The sequence below is a fragment of the Nothobranchius furzeri genome, chromosome 8, assembly GCF_043380555.1.
Source record: "Nothobranchius furzeri strain GRZ-AD chromosome 8, NfurGRZ-RIMD1, whole genome shotgun sequence".
NCBI classification, from domain to species: Eukaryota; Metazoa; Chordata; class Actinopteri; order Cyprinodontiformes; family Nothobranchiidae; genus Nothobranchius; species Nothobranchius furzeri.
Window position 1 is genome coordinate 66,046,378 of NC_091748.1, and position 21,196 is coordinate 66,067,573.

Consider the following 21,196-nt stretch of genomic DNA (forward strand, 5'->3'; position numbering starts at 1 on the left):
GGAGAGCCTAGTTGGAACAGTAATAGCACTTTTTTTTCTCTCAAATATCTTTTTTTTTTATAAAGAAAACACAAAAGTTTAGAGACCTGTTACAATATAAGGCCTTCAACATGTGTTTAACATGGAAGATGCCCTTCAAGTTGTGATAGTTTCCATTTATGGATGTTGGAGCAGGGCTGCGCAGTGGTTGGCATACGTGATAAAATCATTGACTCAAGTAGATTCATTTGATGTATTTAAGATCCAAAATAATGAATTTGAACAATAAAAAGCTGTTTTGATATATTACTGTCAAGCAATCAAGTCTTATTAAATTAACTTTAGATAAAACATTCATGGTTCTTTGTAATTAATCTGTAAAGGGAGAAAATAGAATAGAAAGAATAAGATTCTTTATTAAGATCAAGAGCACTGTCTTCTGAAGGAAGCATCTTGTGACTTGCAGCAGAGAGATAATGTAGCAGCAGAGGCATTTTGTTATGGCGGTTCCTCCAGATGGCACTAGAATGCAGGAAATAACATTATTTTCTAGGGGAGAATCCCCATTCTCTATACATGCTGATTAACAAACGGATGGACCAAGAACCAGAGAACACAGGATCAGTTTCACCGAAGAATAGTTTATTATACCATCCCAAAAGCCCAGTAACCATGAGAAAGCTATATAGTAACTGTAAACACCACAAAAAGAGGAAACCTCTACACAAACATCCACAGAAGACAACTATGATCAACCCCACTCCCTCGTGTGATGTCACAGTCCATGGTCCACTTCCTGCCAGGATCCAAGACTGCTTCACCCTCTTCCTCCTCTCTGATAAATGTGTCTATGTGTTGTGCTCAATTACACTGTGATATGTAAACCACTTTAAACAAATATGTTCAAAAAAATACATGAATTGATTAGAAAGTTAAAAATATGACAGAAAAGTCAAACGTGTCTTTGAGACACTTGTAACACATGTAATAACAGGTCTGGCTGAATAATCCAACAAAATATGTAAACTTACTAAAAATGTAAAAGTGAATAAATGGCCCATTTTATAATGTAAACTTTGTAATAACTTGAAAAAAACTGTATAATAGGAACCCATCAGCAATTAGAAAAGAACAGTGGTTTATTAGTTGGATCTACCCTTGAAACTCATTCTTTGGTTTGAAGGTTTCCCAGTTTGTCACTGATGTCATCAAAGTAGTTATCAGCAAAGCGAAGCATCTGGTTGACGGCGCTGAGCAGCAGGATGTCACAGTTCAAGTCCAGCTCCCACTCTTCGGTGTAGTTCTTCACCGGAGCAACGCAGGACAGCGGCACACCGAGCTGAGAGCAGATTTTCTGCATCTGGATTACAGAGAGCAAAGTGTTTAATAAACAAAATAAAACCAACGGTAATTTTTCGTAGTAAATTCCTAACCGTTTCCTTAATGTAGATGCTCCTATAAATGTTCATCAAATCCTCTTCCACCAGGGGGCAGGCTTCATCTATTTTAGTGAGTAAAATCAGCTGAGGGATTCCTGGAGACACAAGCATAAATCATCTTGTAATAAAAGCAGATGTGTGATGTTCAGCTGCTGGATACCCCACAGGATCACCACTGAGCCATAAATAATGTTAAGGGCTGCCAAAACTCAATCACGAGGGCTTTTCTGCAAATAATTGAAAATAAATAAAACATACTGGGTCTGCACCATTGTATTTTCCACATAATAGACATGTTTCTAGACTGTGATATCATTACATTGCAGCTGTTCTACTGACCCAGCAGGTTGGCCTTGTTGCGGATAGCTTTCAGCTTCTCTTCCATCTTTGTGGGTAAAATGGAGATCTTACAGGCATCAAGGACATAAACCACACAGTGGATCTTGTCTTTGAGCTCTGGAGACTTGCGATAGCCATGGGCTTCTGAATCCAGAGGAGCAGCTGAGTTGAACTGTATCAAAGTTTGAGAGAAAGAAGGTTTGATTGACACGAACCTGGTGAAACTCTTGTTCCATCCTGAAATAAAATATCATACCTGGTGACGGTCAGGCATGTGACCTTTGAGGATGCTGCTGATGTCGTCTACATTAAGCCCCGCCCCATTTCCTTCTTCCAGTCCCATGGTGTCACACAAGATGATTGGCAGAGGTTTGCCTTCTCGTCCAGCCTTCAGAGTGTAGGTTCGAAACTGTAGAAAAAGATGCAGTAACATGAAGATGGTGGTGAAGGTTGGTATTTTTGGGTTGAACGTTCTAACCTGAAGTAGTAGTGAGGCAGAGACAGACCTGTGTGGTGAGGCTGGTGGAGGCACAGCCAGATATGGCCTGGTTGGTGACGTGGCCTCTGAATACAGAGTTGATGGAGTTAAAGAAGCTGGACTTTCCAGCTCCGACCGGTCCGATCATCAGAACCCGAGCCTGGGGCACAGAACTGACTGTGGGTTTGTAGGTTTTAATGCTCTCCATCAGCTCCTTCTTAGTCCTGTATAGAAGAAAAGTTTTAATTAGTAAAACAAGTTTTTGGGGAGGAGGGTGGGGGTGTTGAGAAGGAAGGTTCAGTAAAATGCATAAAAGCCTTTAAGAAGTAGCCATGATAGTCAGTCAAAAATGGAAGAAAATTATGGTTTTTCCTTCATTATCTGAGCATCCTTCACATTATAAATGACACTTTTACTCCCACCTATCCTTCTGGCCAGATGTTCAACCAAGTCATTTCCACTTGTTCTTGTTTCTTTTGTGTCAAAAGCAACCAATGATAATCTAAGGCCCGGTTCACACAGCAGGATTTTTACATTGGAAATTTTTCCAAAGTAAGAGACCACACATGTGGCAATGAAAAAAATCATGGATTTACCAGATTGTTGTAGCGTTAAGGAGTGGCTACATTTGTAACAAATGATCAACAAGATGTGGAATTGTAGTCATTTTCAGACAGTTCAAATGTCAAATTATAACATATTGCACCTTTAAAAGCCAATAATGGACAATGAAGGGAATTCTACTGGCCCATCAGCCCCACCCATGTTCTTTTTAACCAGCATACCAAAATAGTTTTGAAATATTTAATGGATTCAATGCTGTGGCCTCATGACTGTGGTACTGACAATGCTGACCTCATATTTACACTATTGATACAATTATTATTTTTTTTAAATTTTCCAACAGTACAGAGTTAATTTCTCAGCAGTTGTTAATATATATTAGCAGGTTTGGGTCGTCTTACTGTGGTTGCCAGGTCATCATTCTCCATGGCTTCTCAAATAGTGTAGCATCTGTGGATGAGAAAATATCATTAGCACACAAAATGCAAACATTTATATATCAGAAACCTTCAACTATTCACAGATAACATACCCTCCACCTGGTAGACCTCACACTCAATCAGATTAAGGTCATTTCCATGCATTTCTGCAGCATTAAAGTTGTAATGTTGTCCTGGATTAGTGTGAACCACTGGTTGGTTTCCATTGAGAAGAATCAGTGCTCCATTTCCAAAATGAGGACCACAGTTATTGACCATTTTCACTGCTTGTGCAGCATTTGTGACTGGATATTTAATTAGTTTTTCTCCACTGAAGGTGAACAGAAAGGCCTTGTTATCATTCACAAACTGTCCACTCTGAGTGAAAGGTTGTTGGGTGAATCCTCCAAACACAAAGCCAGAAGCGTTGTAGCCCACAGACACGGTGGGGGAGTGGCTGCTACACCGCTGCAAGAAGGCCGGACCAGTGAAACCATAGACAGTAGCTTTAAACAGCAGCTTGAGTTTAACAGTTCCCAGCTGGGAGCAGATGGTTTTCTGCTGGTTGCTGGTTAGTCTGGAGTTCATGTTGGGTATCTTGACTTTTCTTCCTGTAGGAAATGGAAATAGTTTCACTTTCAGTACCAAACAGGGAATTTTCAGCATTTCTACACTCGTGAAAATACTAAAGGGATTTTCATTGAAGACCTTTGTACCGAATAGCTTTTAACGGTCATGGAAAACAGTCAGGATGAGACTTTACTTAGGTTGTTACTGCTCAAACATTAACCACATTAGCTGCTCTTTCAGTTTCACTCAGTTGGCAGGATGAAGGTTCGCTCTTGATGTTGTGAATGAACATTTTGAGGTTTCTGGCTTGGCAGCCAAAAATTATCTGATTAGTTCTTCCATAACAAATGGATTTTGGGTATAACAAACATTACTGTATTGATTTGTTTTTAAAATCTCAATTAATGCCACATCCATCAGTTTACAGGCTAAACATTATTTACAACAGGCTAAACCATAATTTTACGATAGATCAGCCCATGAACAATGTTCTAGTCTTAGAAGGAAAATAACTTAAAAATATATAAAAGTAAAGTAAAAAGAAATCTAATTACACTATTATATATGATAAAAAAGAAACCAATTTAAATGATGTCGTGTTTCAAACAGAACATATCAGTTAAGTCCACATGGTCCTGTGGTCATTTTTCATATTTATTACAATTTGGCTGTAATTCAGGTTTATTGTTATTTTTTATATGTTCTTAAACAGATTGAATCTTGAGCAGTTTGTCCAGTTATAGTCTTACCTTGCTACTTGCAGACAGCTCAGGAATAATGAGAGGAAATCAGATGATGGTCACTAGGCAAATAAAGAGAAAAAGGAAAATGTCTCCAGAGCTTTCAAAATAAAATGTGTATAAATGGTCACCTGCTCAGGGTGAGGAGTTACTCCAAGTGTCTGATACAGAACTGACAGTAGACCAAGGCTGGGGAAACCGTTATCTCTAACAGAAAGGGGAATTTGATACCCACCCTCCAAGTCAAAACGAAACTGAAAGCAAGCAGTTGTGAGTCAGCTTTCCATTCCAGAAAGAGCCTCTGAGCCTTTCATCATGGTTAGGGTTTGGTCTATTGTGATTAATAAATGAGCACTTCACTGTTAAAAGCTCATTTTAAATTCAAGCATGTTTAAATATTTATGGACAAGAACAAAAACATGAAATATATAAACTGAGATTTATTTAATTACCGTATTTTCCGGATTATAAGTCGCACATTTTTTTTCATTGTCTGGCTGGTCCTGCGACTTATATACCAAAGTGACTTATATACCAAATTATGTATACCGCGCAACTGCGGGCTGGCTCCGGACCAGGAATGAGCTACCTTGCCCAGCCATCACCTGCTGGAGACCATTGCACGCTGCTGCGGGCCGGCTCCGGTAGGGCTGTCACGGTTGAGGAATTCCCCCTGCGGTGATTCAGGGTGGCTTAATATTGCGGTGTGCGATATTATTGCAGCATTTTCTTTTTATTGCAGTACTATCTAAATATAATGTTTACACATTTAAAAAAGGTTAAAAATTGCCGTGCCTTCTTTTATAACACTTTACTGAATGCAGATCAAAGGGCAGTAACAACACAGATCGCAGTAACGTTTGTTTCTCCGACAGTCGGAGTCCGACTGAACTTAAAAACAACAAAGTTCAGGAGAAGGTTAAACTTTTAAATGCAAATTTGGCTGCAGCATCTAACAAATAAGAAACAAGTCCCCATTGTGTTTAGTTGTTTAAAATCAAGCATAAAAAATTACATGTGCTGGGCGCGGGGCACTATCATTTCACTTTCACACACACGAATGACGGTGCTTTATAGCTCGGTCACATCTTTGTTACCCACAAGGAAAACCAGCATGTTACCATATACGGTTTGAGAGAGGATCTGAGAGGAAACATTTGCAGCAACACTGAAAACCCTCTCGGATGGTGCGCTCGTTGCACTAAAAGCTGCGAGTTGTGAAGCTCGTTCCATCCGCGAGCCGCATCACCGAGCGGAAAGTGAATGCGTCAAGCATAAACCAAGCTTAAATCAGGCTTTACACACACGTACTTGCGTGCGACTGGCGAGCAAAGGGAATCTCTCCCGGTTGTTGCTCCACCATGACAGGGGGGTTTCTTTGGGTGGATGCATTCCTCCTGCAGGTAGCGAGTGAGCTCCAGCTCGGCTCAAACTCTCTTCGGGACGGTTGCAGAAGCAGTGCTTGTCCGGGACTTCAGCAGGTCTCCGAGCGTTTATTTATTTTTGCCGCTGCAGCTCTTTCTCGGCCAAGGACTCTGGCTGCGCTGCAGCTGACGTACTGAAAACCAAAGTGCTCCCAAAGGAGCGAAGTAACGTTTCGTTTTGATACCAGTGCAGCCATCCTTCTCAACATGCATCTTTGAGTTGAATCAAGTTCAGTAATCGCGGTGGCCCATGATGCAGCGCGGTGGGTTTCTTCATATTGCGATATTTCATTTTTGCGGTTACCGTGACAGCCCTAGGCTCCGGTCCAGGTTTCAGATCCTCTGCCCCGCTAGGAGGGTTTCCAACACTGCCAGCACCTGCTGCAGCCTGTGGCGGGGTGCTGCGGGCGCTCTCCCCGCCCGCTGGGAGGGTTTGAAACACTGCCATCCTCTGTTGGAGACCGTGGCGAGCTGCTGCGCCCTGGTTGTTTATTCGGTTATTGTTACTGGTACTTGGTCTCAGACTTTGTAAGAAAAATAATAAATTCCCCCCCCAAATGCAACTTATGGGCCATTCCCACCTGTACCGGGTCGGCCCGGGCCGGGTAGCCCCAGTCGGCCCCAGCCTGGCCCGGTTGATTCCACACTTCCTTGTCTTAAGCCCATGTGGGCTGATTCTACCCACCAATCAGAGGCTTGCTCTAATGGAAGGTGTGAATTTGCTGTCAGCAGTGGGTGTGTTGGCCCTGGTTGGCCTGAAGCAGACCCCCTCCAGAAGAGGGCTGAGAATGAGCCTCGGTTGGCCCGGAAAAACACCAGGCCACCCAGATATGTAAACAACCTACGCTACCCGGCCCGGGCCGACCCGGTACAGATGGGAATGGCCCATTATAGTTCAGTGCAACTTATGTTTTTTTCTTCTTCATTATACATTTTATGGCTGGTGCGACTTATACTCCGAAAAATACGGTAATATGTAATTGCAAAACAATAAGCTAAAAGAAATCACAAATCAAGTCTATCAGCTGGTTTAACCACTCTGCCTCGCCTGGTCACGTACTGCACTGCAACCTTGGTTTGACTGGTACCCTCTTGTGACAAAGAGACAGACTCAAGGGGTGTTGTACGATAATCCAACACTGCTAGATGCTTGTCCGGAGCTTTGTTCCATAATCTTTTTACTATCTGCACACCAAGTTCAGCCTCTCCGTTGGAGTGAGGAGTGTGAGGTGATGATGTGCAGTGTGAAATACCATAACTCTCACAAAAACCTTTAAACTCCTCTGCTGTGTACTGTGAGCCATTGTCAGTCCGAAGGATGGATGGAATACCATGTCTGCTAAGTTGAGCTTTCAGCGTCTCAGTGACAGTTTGACTGAGCAGCTCTTTGAGTTCATCCACTTCAATGAATTTGGAGCAGTAATCCACTAGCACCAAATATTGTTTTGACTCAGACTCAAATATGTCTGAACCTACTTGCTCAAAAGGAAGATCTGGAGTTTCTGTTGGACTGAGTGGAAGTCTTGTAGCTTGTCAAAGGCCTTTTGTTGAGCTGGTTGCCAAACAAACTCCACGTCAATCTTTAACAGTTGACGCAGAGGTGCATCAACTATGCGCTGAAATATTTCTGGTGCGCACGCTAGTCCAAATGGTAGCCTATGGTTGTGATGAATGAAGACTGCTCATCCAGTTCTATCTGAAGGAATTCAGATTTTGCATCCAAAACTGAGAAAATCTTTGCACCAGGTATGGCAGATACTACCTCAACAGTGTGCATGGGGTAATGTTCTCTTTTGATGACTTTGTTCAAATCACTGGGGTCAATACAGATACTCACTTTGCCCCCCCAGGTGACTGCCACCATTGAACTGACCCAGTCTGTGGGCTGTTCGACCTTGGTTATATGGCCATTCACCTCCAGCTCACTCAGTTTCTGTACTATTTTGTCTTTTGGTGCAGCAGGTTGTCTTCGTGCTGGGTGTACACCTTGCGCCCCAGGGACAAGTTTGATTGTGTACTTGCCTGGTAGCGTGCATCAGTTCTGGATAATCCTTTAAGCATGGCGGTATGGATTGAAAAAATGTGTTAATACCATTAGTAGGGTTGGGCATCGAGCATCGATTGGAACCGGTTCCAACTGTTCATTTTTCCCGGAATCGTTCAAAGTTTTATTTTCGATTCCTTGAATGCAGACGGAAGAGGAATCCATGGCCGATCTCCATGAAAAATAAACGTGATCTGCAAACTGTGATCAACGCCTTTCAGAGCTGATCACACCACCTGTCTGTGTGCAGATTAATCCTGGTGGCTGCCTGGTGGGATTTGGGTTCCTGGGCTATGCTGGGTCCCCGGCGGGGGTGGTCGCCCCTGGGTCGCTAGGTTTCGGGCTCGGCTGACTAGGGGGTGGGAGGCTGCGGGCGGGCCTGTGGGCTTGCCGCTGATATCTCCCGGTACTCTGCGGGCTGCTGGTTGTGGTCCCCCATGGCAATCCTCTGTGTCTCTCAAGGGGGGCAGGGGCTTATCTGGTCGCAGTCTCCCTGGGGTCCCTGTGCTCTGGGACAGCTCCTGGATCTCTGGGACTTGGAGCTCCCTCCATCTCCTACAAATCTTTGGGGGGCAAATCTGTGGCAGACCAAGAAACCTTACATATACAAGCGCATGTACACACACAGGTGCTCACATGGTGCTCTCATAAATATGGACTTGGGCATGCTCAACACATGTCTTAAGGCTGTGGTTGGCACTTAATGCACTGTGATTTATTATCGTGTGATTGTTCAGTAAAACAATGTTATTTTATATTTCTTCACCAAGTTGACGCAGTGATAGCTTGCCCCTGTTGTATTGTTGTGTGTCCCTTTTCTGCAGGTCTAGAAGCAGACCCCTGGTCATCATTGGCTGTGTCTCAATTCAGGGTCTGCATCCTACGTCGGCCGGATTCGTCGGCCGGTTACGTCACAGCGCCGCGACTAGGCCTGTCCCAATTCGAAGACTCTTTCAAATGCGGTCGACGAATGCGGCCATCTTTTCGCCTGAATGAAGGATGGGTCCGGTGTATCCATCAACAGGTAGCATTTCCCAAGATGCCTTGCGGGCCGGCCAGCAGAAAAACTAAAAACAATGGCGGACAGTGAAGCGGGAGCTGTCGGAGAGGATTGTGCATATAAATGTCAGTATAAACTTGAAAACTGTTAGGTTAAGGACTTTTTGTGATACATGAACGTTATTTTGGTTAGAAATGTTACAGTAAAAGTGCTTGTATTGCGGTCTCGGCTCGTATGTTCGGCCGCGCTCGGTGTCGTATTTCTCCCGCTACGTTTTCCCCCTGATTTTAATAGAAGTTTGTATTTTAGGAACAAAAGAGAAAACCAGGGAATTTATTAAGCTTAGGGTGGAGATGGACCACATGATCACTGGAGCAAAGTATTCGGCGGCTGTGGCATGGAGGTACAATAACATCTCATATTTTAAAAACTCGTTTGAGTTTATTTTTTCTGCAAAAACATGAAAGGAATAACCCGTTGTCCTCTTTTCTCTTCCTGTTTCTTTTCTTACATGTTTGTTAAGACTATTCTGGAGAAAATGGGCATCCAGGGGAAGGTGACAGCGATGACCAGCTTCTGGATCTGATCAGGGAGGACATGAGGCTGCAGAGGAAGGCAGAGCAGCAGAGGGCCCAGGAGAGAAGGAAGAACTTTGACAGCTCCCTTTTCTGCAGGTCTAGAAGCAGACCCCTGGTCATCATTGGCTGTGTCTCAATTTTTGCTAGAAAAAATGGTTAATAAAGATTAAACATGTACATATAAAAGAAATATCTAAATAAAATCAGTTCTGCATTAAACTCTTGAATTTTATTTTTGTTTACAAATGAGAATTGTTCAATATTACAGGGTATCTGCTGGGTCTTAAAGTCTTAAAAGGTGATAAATCGGTTTTGGTCAAATTAAGACCCTTAGAAAGTATTAAAAACTATTATCACATCTTTGCTCAGGCTCAGCTTGTCTAAAGTATTTTCTCTGAATTAGCTCTCCAACAGTCAAGGAAATGATTAACCCCCAGAGACCCACGGTTGTAACATTACAACATCAGATTTAAGTCTACAAGAATAAACCTTCCCCATTTTTTTCTTTTTAAAACTACATTTACATTGCTAATAGGTCCTATTGTTCAGTTCTGCAACACTATTGACTGTTAAAATGTGTAAATAGGCCCGTTTATCTGGCCTAGAACAACATGTGAAAGGTTAAAAAAGATTTTGCAGTTGTTTTCTAAATTTGGGTCTCTGGGGGTTAAAAAGCTAAATAAAACGTCGAGCTCCATCGTTTAAAGTTCCTTCTCCCTTCTGCCCAGCGGTTCCACGGTTGCTAGGCGACGGAACGTTCGCGGAGGGAGTTCATGAAGGCTAGGCCTGTCCAAATTCACAGCCATTAACATCCGGTCTACCCGGCCGACGGAGGACGCAGCCCACGTCGGCCGAATGGGCTGGGTCCTTCGAAGGATGCAGACCCTGAATTGAGACACAGCCATTGATTGTTTATTTTTGTGGATTAAGTTGGAACTGCAGCACTGATCACAGCACAGACCAGTCTCCTGCAGCATCCTTACCACAAGGACCATCTATCGCGCCACAAATAACCATCCCAAGGTGCTACACCCCTGCAAACATGGATGACCCCCAAGTGACCCATGAGGTATATATATTCTTGGATGCATCAGAGAGAGCATAAGGGTCTGTAGCTTACCTCCGCTCTGTGAGACCCGATGGATATTTTAACATTTCATTCTTACTAGCAAGATCCTGTGTGGCACCACGGAAGCAGCAATCCATACCCAGACTGGAGCTGTGAGCTGCCCTACAAACTACTACAGTCCTCCACTGGTTACGTTCTGAGTCCTGCCATTTCAAGGTGTTTGTCGGCACACAGGTGGCCGAGAATCAGGAACTGACCAAGGCGGAGGCACGGCGGTATGTAGGATCACAACAGAATCCTGCAGATGACCTAACTCGAGGCCAGAAGTTGAAAGACCTATTTGGACCAAACCATTGGTTCCAGGGACCTCCTTTCCTGCTGCAGCCCAGCAGAGAATGGCCTTTGAACCCATGTGCACCTGTGCCTCATGATGACAATAAACGAAAGAAGGAATGAATGAAAGAAGGACTGGACTGCTTTGGCCCCCTCACCATCAAGATTGGGTGTCATATTGAGAAACGATGGGGCTTGATATTCAAGTGCCTCACCACTAGAGCCATTCACTTGGAGGTGCTCACGTCCATTGACAGTGATGCATTCCTTTTGGACTTAAGAAAGTTTATTGCCCGCCGTGGCACTCCACTCGAACTGTATTCGGACCATGGCACCAACTTCCACGGGGGACAGAAGGAACTGGAGAACAGCTTTAACCAGCTCAACCCACAGCTGCAAGACATTCTAGCTAAAAAGCAGATCCACTTTAACTACAATCCCCCTGCTGCCCCGCATTTCGGAGGAGTATGGGAAAGGGAGATCCAATCCGTTAAGGTAGCACTATGCGCTAACCTGGAAGCAGAGACCATTACGGAAGAGGTTATGACTACTGTCATAGTCGAAATAGAAGCCATCTTAAACTCCAAACCCCTCGGATATGTTTCATCAGACCAGTCAGATCTTGACCCGGTGACCCCAAATTGCCTCTTGATGGGGCGGCCAGACACCTCCCTTCCCCATGTTGTTTACCCCACATCTGAGCTCTTAAGCAAAAGATGATGGCGACATGTGCAGGTACTGGCTGAGCGATTCTGGTCATTCTTTACAAAATACTACCTGCTCGGCCAACAGACCCGAGGGAAGTGGCAGGGTTTGGCACCAAACATCAAAGCAGGGACCGTTGTCATGATAGTGGACATCCAGCTTCCCCGATCTGCCTGGCAAATTGGAAGTGTCCAAGGTTTTCCACGGCGCCGATGGTAAAGTAAGCAACGCCGAAGTACAGATCCAAGACCGTACCTACACAAGACCCATCGCCCGCCTAGTTGTGCTACCTGAGGTTCCGGATTAAAGATTGACTCCTAGACTAACCCACTGCTGTATGTTGGCCTTTCCAGGGGCAAATTAACTCGAAATTTGGGGGCGGCTGTGTTGGAAAGGCCACCAAGTGGCACACTCGCGGACTCACACTCTCACCCTCTCAGAGCAGAGCTGACGACAGTGCAGAGGAGACCACCGAGCAGAGCAGGTGGAGAAGCACATAAGACGGCAGAATGGAGGAAAGTTTTACTTAGCTAGTTCCCAGGTTAAATCAGCTTTGAATGACTGCTAAGTAAGTAATCCTTTGTTTACTGGACCTGCTTACATAATGTGTTAGGAATAAGTGTTTGCCTCGTGGTGTTCTGGCATATTCCCATGTCATAGTTATGCTTGATAGTTCTGTCATTAATCTGCACTGCCTTATTGTATGAGTGTAGGTCCCTGTTGCCCATTTTGTGCATGTGTGTAGGTTACAGTTTTGGATGTGAGGCGGTTTATAGCTGTAAAAGTGGGTAATTTGGTCTAGAATCTCAGAATATTTGAGCATTGGTAAATCCCTGAAATGGCCACAAGATTTCCTCCTTGTAGCATGTCTACCCTGGCAGTTTACCTAGAGGGGTTTTAGCTGGTGTGGCCATGTAGACTGGGTTGTCCAGACCACAGTGATCTGATTAGGGTTTTTTCTCCTACTATGTTGTTGTGTTAGTTTGAACAACTGCGGCAGAATATATTTTATGTTAATCTGTTCTTCCTGTATTATTCTTTCTTTGCCTTTTGACCACACACACATTTATCCACATCCCAGTTAACTCAGGGAAATTCTTAGTGGGCCGAATACTCATTGCTCAGCCCTGCATCATTGTTCTCTGTGCCCTGTGCATTGCTGTATTGCTACTACTGTTCACCTGAGAATGAAGAGGTCAAGTTGAAATGAAGCCTAAACTTGTGTTCTTACCAACACCCCAGGAAGACACCCTTTAACTCCCTCCCTGATACAGTCCGTCTACCTACTAACAACAGGCAGTCTTACAAATATGTTACTGGACATGCTGGTCTGGTTGGTTAGACCAGTGTTTGGAGCGGAAAACACACACACACACACACACACACACACACACACACACACACACACACACACACACACCAATTAAAAATAATGCTGATAGCGTGGACTAGAAGACAGGTGATGGTTTATGTATTTAAATGATGATCTGGCTGCTGTAAGGGTTAACCCTAACACACTTAACACAAGGGTGTAAATATTAATGAAAAATCAATGACAATTAAATTTTTTATTTTTACTTTATATTTTAGGGAAAAAATGATGGGGACATCTTTTTAAAACGAAATTTTCTAGCGCGACCTGCCTGCTTCACTTACGTCACTGCCAGTCCAAAATTGCCGTGGCCCACCCAAAAATGAAAACCTGGCGCCGCGCCTGCCATGCCGTTTCCTTTGTTTGAAGCGATGACAAGCGATCCTCTTGTTTTTTTTCAGCAAACTTATCAAGTACCTTAGTATGGTCCTCTTTTTCCCCCTTCACCCCGGTCTATCTTGTAGATTTATCTGCCTTGAAGCAGATAAACCTCTCAAACATGCTTGATAATAGCTCTCTAAGGCCATGGAGTCGAGCACTGCCTAATGCTATGGCTAACGGCTACCTACCAAAGCTGGTTCTGTTGGGTCGGCTCCGGTGGTTTCAGGCAACTCACAAGCTCAAAACAATTAGGCTCAGGTCCGCTTGTCTCCTCCAAATAGGCCCCTTTCTTCTCGATTGTCTGGGTAAGGAAGGGGAGAGAAGTCCTCTAATCACTGGCAGCTCAGAGTGAAAAAAAGCTAGCTTCGACGCATCTGTCTTCCTCATTGCCGCAGCTCCGCCCTCTAGGTCCGCCAGGCAACACCTACTAAAAGGGCTCGACACACGGGAGTCGACATCGCCTCTCCTCCATTCATTTTCAATGAGACATGCGCGACAAAGCGATAATCGCGGGTCTCCCTCCTACCAAGCGAAAGGCGAAAAACGTGCGTGTGAAAGTTTGCACTCGTGCACGTGCGACCCAGCGACGCGATCCCAGAAAGTTGAAACATTCAACTTTTCATCGCTGTCGCTCGGACGAGGACCAATCAACGGAGGTTTCATTCACTGACCAATGATCGGACATTATGCTCCGCACATCTCCGAGCAAACATGAAGGAGAAGTTGATTATTATTATGTTGTATATAGTAAAATCAGAAGTAAGATTTCACATACTCTAGCAGCACCTTGTGAAACATCATATCTACCACTTTATTAACTCTGAACCGCTTAAATAACCTTAATTCCCTCCAACGTGACACAGCCAAACAAAACAACGGAAGTTTCGATTTCGCCATGGAACAGAACGCGTAGACGGCTTTGCCGCTGGCCGCTGCCGCGGATCGCCTCCCGTGTGACAGGTAATAAAAGTGACAGCGACAAATTTCGCTGATCGCGGTCGTTTGTCGCCTCCCGTGTGTCGAGCCCATAATGTTGCAACTTGCATTTGGTATACGAGTGGAGAAGGACTCTGGGGCTGCTTCACGAGCTGTACTGTTCTCTAAAAGGGTGAGTTAGTGACTCAGCTCAGCTCTCATTTCGTTAATATCTGAATTTTTCCTGAGTTCATTTGTGTTGGAGAAAATGAACCTAAGGTTGGCAGCCATCTTGAACTGGATTTACTCCAAAAAGAACCAGCTGTGGAAATAAATCCCCGTAAAGCTGGGCGGACACTGCGACTTTTTCACTCGTAGCATTCAGCTTCAGCTCAAACTGTACGACTTCCTCGCAGGGCAGATCTCACGAGTCATGCGCTCACACTGCATGACCCAGTTCTCGGATGCGACCCGACTGCTCACACTGTACGTCTGGTAGCAACACGTCGGACCTAAACGTATGCTAAAAATAGCAGTTTTTACAAAACACGTCGGACTTTTTTGTCTTGTTTTGCCAGTTGTTGGAGTGCTGCAGGAGGACACACAGGGATTTATGGGGGTTGGATGAGGAAAACGAAATAAAGAAAATAAATCTGTGTTTTGTGATCAGTTTAATTTGACATTAACTCGCTTTCTTGACAATCTTTGTGAGTAAAAAAAAAAAAACGTGTAGAAATAAATATGAACAACGGTTCTGGTATATGGTCGCAGTTTTACCTTCTTTTTAGCATACTTCCAAATAAATCTGCAGCAAAAACTGGAACAGTGTGAAATCATTTTTGGTATAGGGACGATGATGTCCCTGAAAATTAGCAAAATAAATCTACAGAGGGGGCTGTATAGAGCTATGCTGAGGGAGAAAATGAAAACTTTCTTAGGATTTTAAAATAAAACACTTCTCGTGGCTGCCACTTTTGTTCTAAGAGGTCATTTGTCAATTTGGAGTTTTCTGAAATATAAAATAGAGAACAATACATGCTTGTAGCAGATCAAAGTCTAAACATCCAACAAAATGAAACTAAAAGTCGTTTTCTCTTTTCTGCAGGGAGAATGGAGATGGAGCGCATCAGAACCTACAAACCCACAGTCAGTTCTGTGTCTCAGGCTCGAGTTCTGATGATCGGACCGCTCGGAGCTGGAAAGTCCAGCTTCTTTAACTCCATCAACTCTGTATTCAGAGGCCACATCACCAACCAGGCCATGTCTAGCAGTTCCTCCACCAGCCTCACCACACAGGTCTGTCTCTGCCTCACTTCTTCTGCTTCAGGTTCTCAACAATAAAATCCCTTCCACCATCTCTGTGTCTCTTTCTGCAGTTTAGAGCCTACTCTCTAAAAGATGGACGAGAAGGCAAACTTCTGCCAATCGCCTTGTGTGACACCATGGGACTGGATGAGAGCAAAGGGGCGGGGCTTAATGTAGATGACATCAGCAGCATCCTTCAGAGTCACCTGCCCGACTCTTACCAGGTATTTAACTACATCCTGGATGTTGCATCAAACAGGAATGTGTCTGGTGTTAAAAGGAGCCTTTGTAGTTTTGGATGGTTTTTAGCACCACCTAGTGTCCAGGTAGTAAATCCAAATATGAAACACTTGCTCTGCATTTGTCCTTTTAACACCTTAATCTAACTGCTCCTGTGTCTACAGCAGTAGTCCATCACGAAATCAAACAAATTAATTCAATTCAGTTTATTTATACAAGGACGCGTGGGGTTGGCTGACCAGCCTATCAAGAAAATGATTTAATAATGAAAAGTTGCAAAGTATCTCTTGAAATCTCTTTCTCCTCACACGTTGTTGCAGTTCAACCCTGCTGCTCCTCTGCTTTCAGAAGGTCACGGCTAGAGCTCAAGGACAAGATCCACTGTGTGGTTTATGTCTTCGACACCTGTAAGGTCTCCATTATGTCCAATAAGCTGGAGGAGAAGCTGGAAGCTATCCGCAGCAAGGTTAACCTGCAGGGTCAGTACAACAGAGGTCTGCTGTTTTGTAAAGCTGATTGCTGCATTTTTGTGAAGCATCACTGAAAGTAAAATTTCTCTTAAAGAAGAAACAAACACAGACGGGACCCATGGACCGGACGTAGATCGTGTGACTTGGACTAGCTGTTTTCATAGTCCTGGAGGGCCACTGTCCAGCATGTTTTAGTCATTTCCTTTTTCCATCACACCTGATTATTATCAGGTGAGGTTCCTGCAAAGCATGATGACTTGCTGAACAGGTGATTTAACTATTTAATCAAATGTGTTTGAGCAGGGAAACAACTACAACATGCTGGATAGTGGTCCTCCACGACCATGATTGGGCACCCCTGCCCTGTTTTAACTTTAAAGGCCATAAACATTAAGTTAATGTTCCTTTAGGGCTGCGTTTCTGAAAATCTACAGGATACTTAAAAATGTAATTGTGTTCATGTCTCCAGGGATTCCTCGTATGGTTTTACTCACTTAAGTAGATGAGGCCTGCCCGTTGGTGGAAGACGATCTAAGAAACGTTTATAGAAGTGAATACATTGAAGAAAAGGTGAGATTTTTACACACACACACACACACACACACACACACACACACACACACACACACACACACACACACACACACACACACACACACACAATTAGACTTGGTTTTTAAATGACAATGTTTTCTACTCCAGATGGAGGTGGTTAGCACCAAACTGGGCGTGCCCCTCTCTTGCATCGTTCCAGTAAAGAACTACACCAGAGATCTGGAGCTGGACCTGAACTGTGACGTCCTGCTGCTCAGCGCCGTCATCCAGATGCTGCACTTTGCTGATAACTACTTTGATGAAGTCAGCGACAGAGTGAGCAAGATTCAAATTTAAGGAGAATCGAAATGTTCAGCAGGACAGATGCAGCAGCTGGATCGTCTATAGGTTAAAAATGTTGCTATTGGTTCTCTCACCTGCATTTCATCATAAAGGGCATTTAGGGGTGTTTGTGGAATTAGAGATTTGTTATAAACATGGTCATGTTACTGTGACCAGTTATAATTTGCATGTTGGAAACAGCAGATTAACTAAATATGTTTTGATCACAAAAATTTAAAATGCTCTTTATTCTGTAATTGTTTCAAGTTTGATGCATTAGGAGACGTGCTGCTAAATGATGGATTTGACCTTTTGTGTTATAAAAACACTTTCATTGGAACTAGAGCAACAAAGTATATTTTGTAATTTTGACATAAGAAGAGGAAGAAGAAAATATTTCTATAGCGTCTCTCAAGATAAAAATCACGAGGTGCTTCACAAAAAACAAAAAATGTAAAAACACAAAAAAATTTTTTGAAAATGGTTAAAAATATATTTAAAATGAGCAAAAAATAGACAATTGTGATAAAAAATGTTAAGAAAGAGAGAGTGAATAGGAAAGAGGAAAATCAGTGGATCCTGAGGAGGGTGGAATAGGTAGGGAGGGCAGAATAAAGAGAGAGTGGTTGAAGAAGGTCATACAAAAGCCATCTTGAACAAGTGAGTCTTCAGCTGCTTTTTAAAGGAGAGCACTGAGTCCACTGATCTCAGGCTCTGGGGGAGAGAGTTCCAGAGTCTGGGGGCCACAGCAGCAGATTATCTGTCACCTTTGGTCTTTAGCCTGGTGCTGCACAACCAGTAGGCTTTGATCACTGGACCTCAGGGACCTGCTGGGGGTGTAGGGACTAAGAAGATCACCAATGTAAGATGGTGCTTGTCCATGTAAGGCCCTATAGACCAGAACCAGGATCTTGAAATGAACCCTGAAGTTGACAGGCAGCCAGTGAAGCTGGAGGAGAAGCGGGGTGATGTGAGTGTGTTTGGAGGACTTGGTCAGAAGCCGAGCACAGGTGTTCTGAACCACCTGTAGACGGTTCAGGGAGGTTCTGCTCAGACACGTGAAAAGAGAGTTACAGTAGTCTAAGCGTGAGGAGATGAAGGTGTGGATAACTGTCTCAAGTTCAGAGTGAGACAGAATGGGACTCAGCAACGTTCCTGAGATGGAAGAAGGAAGAGCGAACAAGAGAACTGACATGAGAATCCAGGGTGAGAGCTGGGTCAAAGGTCACACCAAGATTCCTAACAGAAGGTTTGGTGTGAGAAGCAAGCTGACCAAGAGAATCTCTGACTTTGGGAACCAGCTTGTCTGGGGCACAGATGAGGATCTCAGTCTCATCTTCATTCAGCTGTAGAAAGCTCCCAGCCATCCAGGTTTTGATAGAGTCTAAGCAGGTGTGTAACAGCTGCAGCTTAGACATCTCGTGGGGCTTAAAGGAGATGTACAGTTGGATGTCATCTGCATAAAGATTGTAGGAGATTACTTTGAAGGAGCTCAGGATGTGCTGAAGAGGAAGCAGATAGAGGAGGAAGAGCAGAAGCCAAAGCACAGAACCTTGTGGGACACCATGGGTAAGAGAGGTGGTGGAGGACCTAAACTTGGAGACGGCCACAGAAAAGGAGCACTCAGAAAGATAAGAGGAGAACCACTCCAGAGCAGTTCCTGATAAGCCTACCCAGTCTCTCAGCCTCTCCAGTAGCAGGTGATGGTCAAGTGTCAAAGGCTGCAGTCAGGTCCAACAGGACCAGAACAGAACAGTCCCCTGCATCACTGTGAGTCAGAAGGTCATTAGAGACCCTAAGAAGAGCTGTCACGAAAACCTGACTCGAAGCTATCATAGATGTTATGTTCATCAAGAGCAGCTGTGAGTTGTTAAGCTACAACCTTTTCCAAGATCTTGGAGATGAACGGAAGTTTAGAGATGGGTCTGAAGCTGCTAGAGAGAGGGGTCGAGACTCGGTTTTTTAAGAAGCGGGTGGATTACAGCATTCTTAAAGTAAGCAGGGACCTGACCAGAGACCAGAGAAGCATTAATTATAGAGAGCACGCTGGGACCGATGGACTGAAAAGCACTTTTAAACAAAGATGAGGGTAAGATGTCGACGGGGCATACAGAGATCTTCATAGAGTTAACTCGTTTGGTTAACTCAGGCAAAGAAACAGGAGCAAAGCTATCTAGGATGATGGGCCTGGTTGGAGTCGGGAGAGGCAGCGATAAGGCTGAAGGAGAGATGCTAGATCTAACCTTATTGACTTTGTCCACAAAGAAAGACCTGTCTGTAACAGAGTGGATGGAGGCTGTAGGAGAGACGATGCTGCTGATGGTGTTAAACAGCACCTTGGGGTTCCCTTTGCTCTGGGACACCAGGTTGGAAAAATAGGAAAGCGTAGCGTCTCTGACTGCAGAGCTCAAGGGTGTCAAAAGATCCTTCAGGTGCAGCAGATGGACGTGGAGATGGGTTTTCATCCACAAACGCTCAATTTTTCTGCATTGGCGCTTTAGGCTGTCAGTAAACCAGGGAGTAGGGTTCACTGCAGGAACTGATCTGGTTCTGACAGGACAGATGTTGTCCAGAATGGAGAGGCAGTGCTCATCTGCTATGCAAGCTCTGTAATCTGCTATGACTGCTTGTCATAGCAGACTTTTTTTTTGTATTACTATGAATGTCAGATTTGTAATTTGCTGAGCCAAATAAAAGCACGAGTACAGAAACCCACATCTGATGGTGAGGGATGAGGTGGATCCAGAGCACAGTCTGGGTTGGAGGAAGAAAATAATCAAGTCACTCTAGAACTCAGGTGTGAATCCAACTGATGTCTGGATAAACCTTCAGTCAGTCCAATATACAAAAAGACGTTTTTAAAGCTTTAATAAATTCACTTTACATACAAGGCGTTTGTAATACAGGCATTTCAATGTTGAAAGAGCAACTAAAACTACCAAGACAATAAATATTGTCAATATTTTATCGTTTCTGGACAGTTTCACACAAACATCAGTGGACATGCAGAAGTAAACTCGGTACGTCAGACACATGCAGACACAAATCAAACAAGAAAAAGCCTAAATCATTAAAGTGACTGAGCTCTGTGTGAAACGCCCCCTTTGGAAGGAGGAAAAATACATTTTAGTACATAAACAACTATTTCAGCACAAATGGTTTTTGATATGATTTTCTTTGGTTTATTTAAAAAACAAAGTAAATTCACTTTCTGGGTGACTAAACGAAACAGTAAATTTGATGAAAGAAAACTAGTAAAGTCTGTTTCCGGAAGCCTTTTGGAGCATCTGCTTTAGTTTAGACTGCTGCACCAGTTTGGAAAATCTACCAAAATCTGTAAAAAGTGCTTTAAAAGCAACGGCGTTTCAACAAATAAAACCGAATACTGAAATGTTTTGGTGTGATCCAGATGTTCTCCTTTCAAGAACATGAATGAAACTGAAGAAGAAAGGTGATGCTTAAAGAATTAAAACATGAAAGGAGCAAAATCCTGAGAAATGTCTAAACTTAAGAGAAAACAGTTTTTGCTGAAAATGTCTTTAAATCTACAACAATAAACGTGTTTTCAAAATATTTTTGGCCATAAAAGGTTAGTTTTTAGTCCTATATATTTATAATTGCTTTTATAATACAGGTGCACATTGTTAGACGTTAACAGAAAAACATTTCAAAACCATTCTGTAGTTTTAATGAAGGTCACCAGGTTGTTTGATAACGTGAAGATGAAACATTAACTCTGATCGTTTGCCTTCACCGTGTCTCGCTATAAAACGGTGCCAGTCGGCGCTGCTCGTTCAGAAACTTGCTGCAAACCTTTATTACTGTAAAAAAACATGTTTACAGGAATAAGTTCATCCTGGCGGGATTCTTTTCCTTGTCTTTGCCATTTACAGTAGAACAAACTCATCCCACTGATGCTTTATTTTCTATATTCTGATCAAAATAAACAGTACTTT

The 21,196-nt window shown here is 43.6% G+C and overlaps 2 protein-coding genes across 3 annotated transcripts; one reads left to right on the forward strand and one right to left on the reverse strand.

Moving 5' to 3' along the window:
- Window positions 1–600: 600 nt before the first annotated feature.
- On the reverse strand, window positions 601–13,763 carry LOC107392839 (interferon-induced protein 44-like). Of its 2 annotated transcripts, none has more exons than XM_054752188.2 (9): window positions 13,623–13,763; window positions 4,538–4,590; window positions 3,332–3,829; window positions 3,201–3,249; window positions 2,264–2,459; window positions 2,014–2,166; window positions 1,758–1,929; window positions 1,413–1,513; window positions 601–1,339 (listed from the first exon to the last, which is right to left on the reverse strand). In XM_054752188.2, the coding sequence occupies exons 3-9, from the start codon at window positions 3,804–3,806 to the stop codon at window positions 1,145–1,147; spliced, it is 1,341 nt and encodes a 446-aa protein (XP_054608163.1). In that variant the 5' UTR covers window positions 3,807–3,829; window positions 4,538–4,590; window positions 13,623–13,763; the 3' UTR covers window positions 601–1,144. The 2 variants fall into 2 exon arrangements, with proteins under 2 accessions (XP_054608163.1, XP_070410326.1); XM_070554225.1 differs by lacking the exon at window positions 13,623–13,763 and adding an exon at window positions 4,660–4,678.
- A 1,508-nt stretch (window positions 13,764–15,271) lies between these two features.
- Window positions 15,272–17,420, forward strand: ifi44f4 (interferon induced protein 44f4). The gene is given in 6 exon segments (XM_015970529.3): window positions 15,272–15,645; window positions 15,726–15,878; window positions 16,215–16,236; window positions 16,239–16,373; window positions 16,834–16,934; window positions 17,067–17,420. Coding segments are annotated over 6 exon segments (861 nt in total). The 5' UTR covers window positions 15,272–15,384; the 3' UTR covers window positions 17,256–17,420.
- Window positions 17,421–21,196: the final 3,776 nt, after the last annotated feature.

Bases quoted from the DNA above. Each gene is read 5' to 3' on its own strand.
- LOC107392839 (XM_054752188.2), bottom strand. From the start codon at position 3,806: ATGAACTCCAGACTAACCAGCAACCAGCAGAAAACCATCTGCTCCCAG. The intron at 2,460-3,200 runs GTAAGACGACCC...TCTTCTATACAG, and splicing joins ATGATGACCTGGCAACCACA to GACTAAGAAGGAGCTGATGG. The intron at 2,167-2,263 runs GTCTGTCTCTGC...CTTTTTCTACAG, and splicing joins CCACCAGCCTCACCACACAG to TTTCGAACCTACACTCTGAA.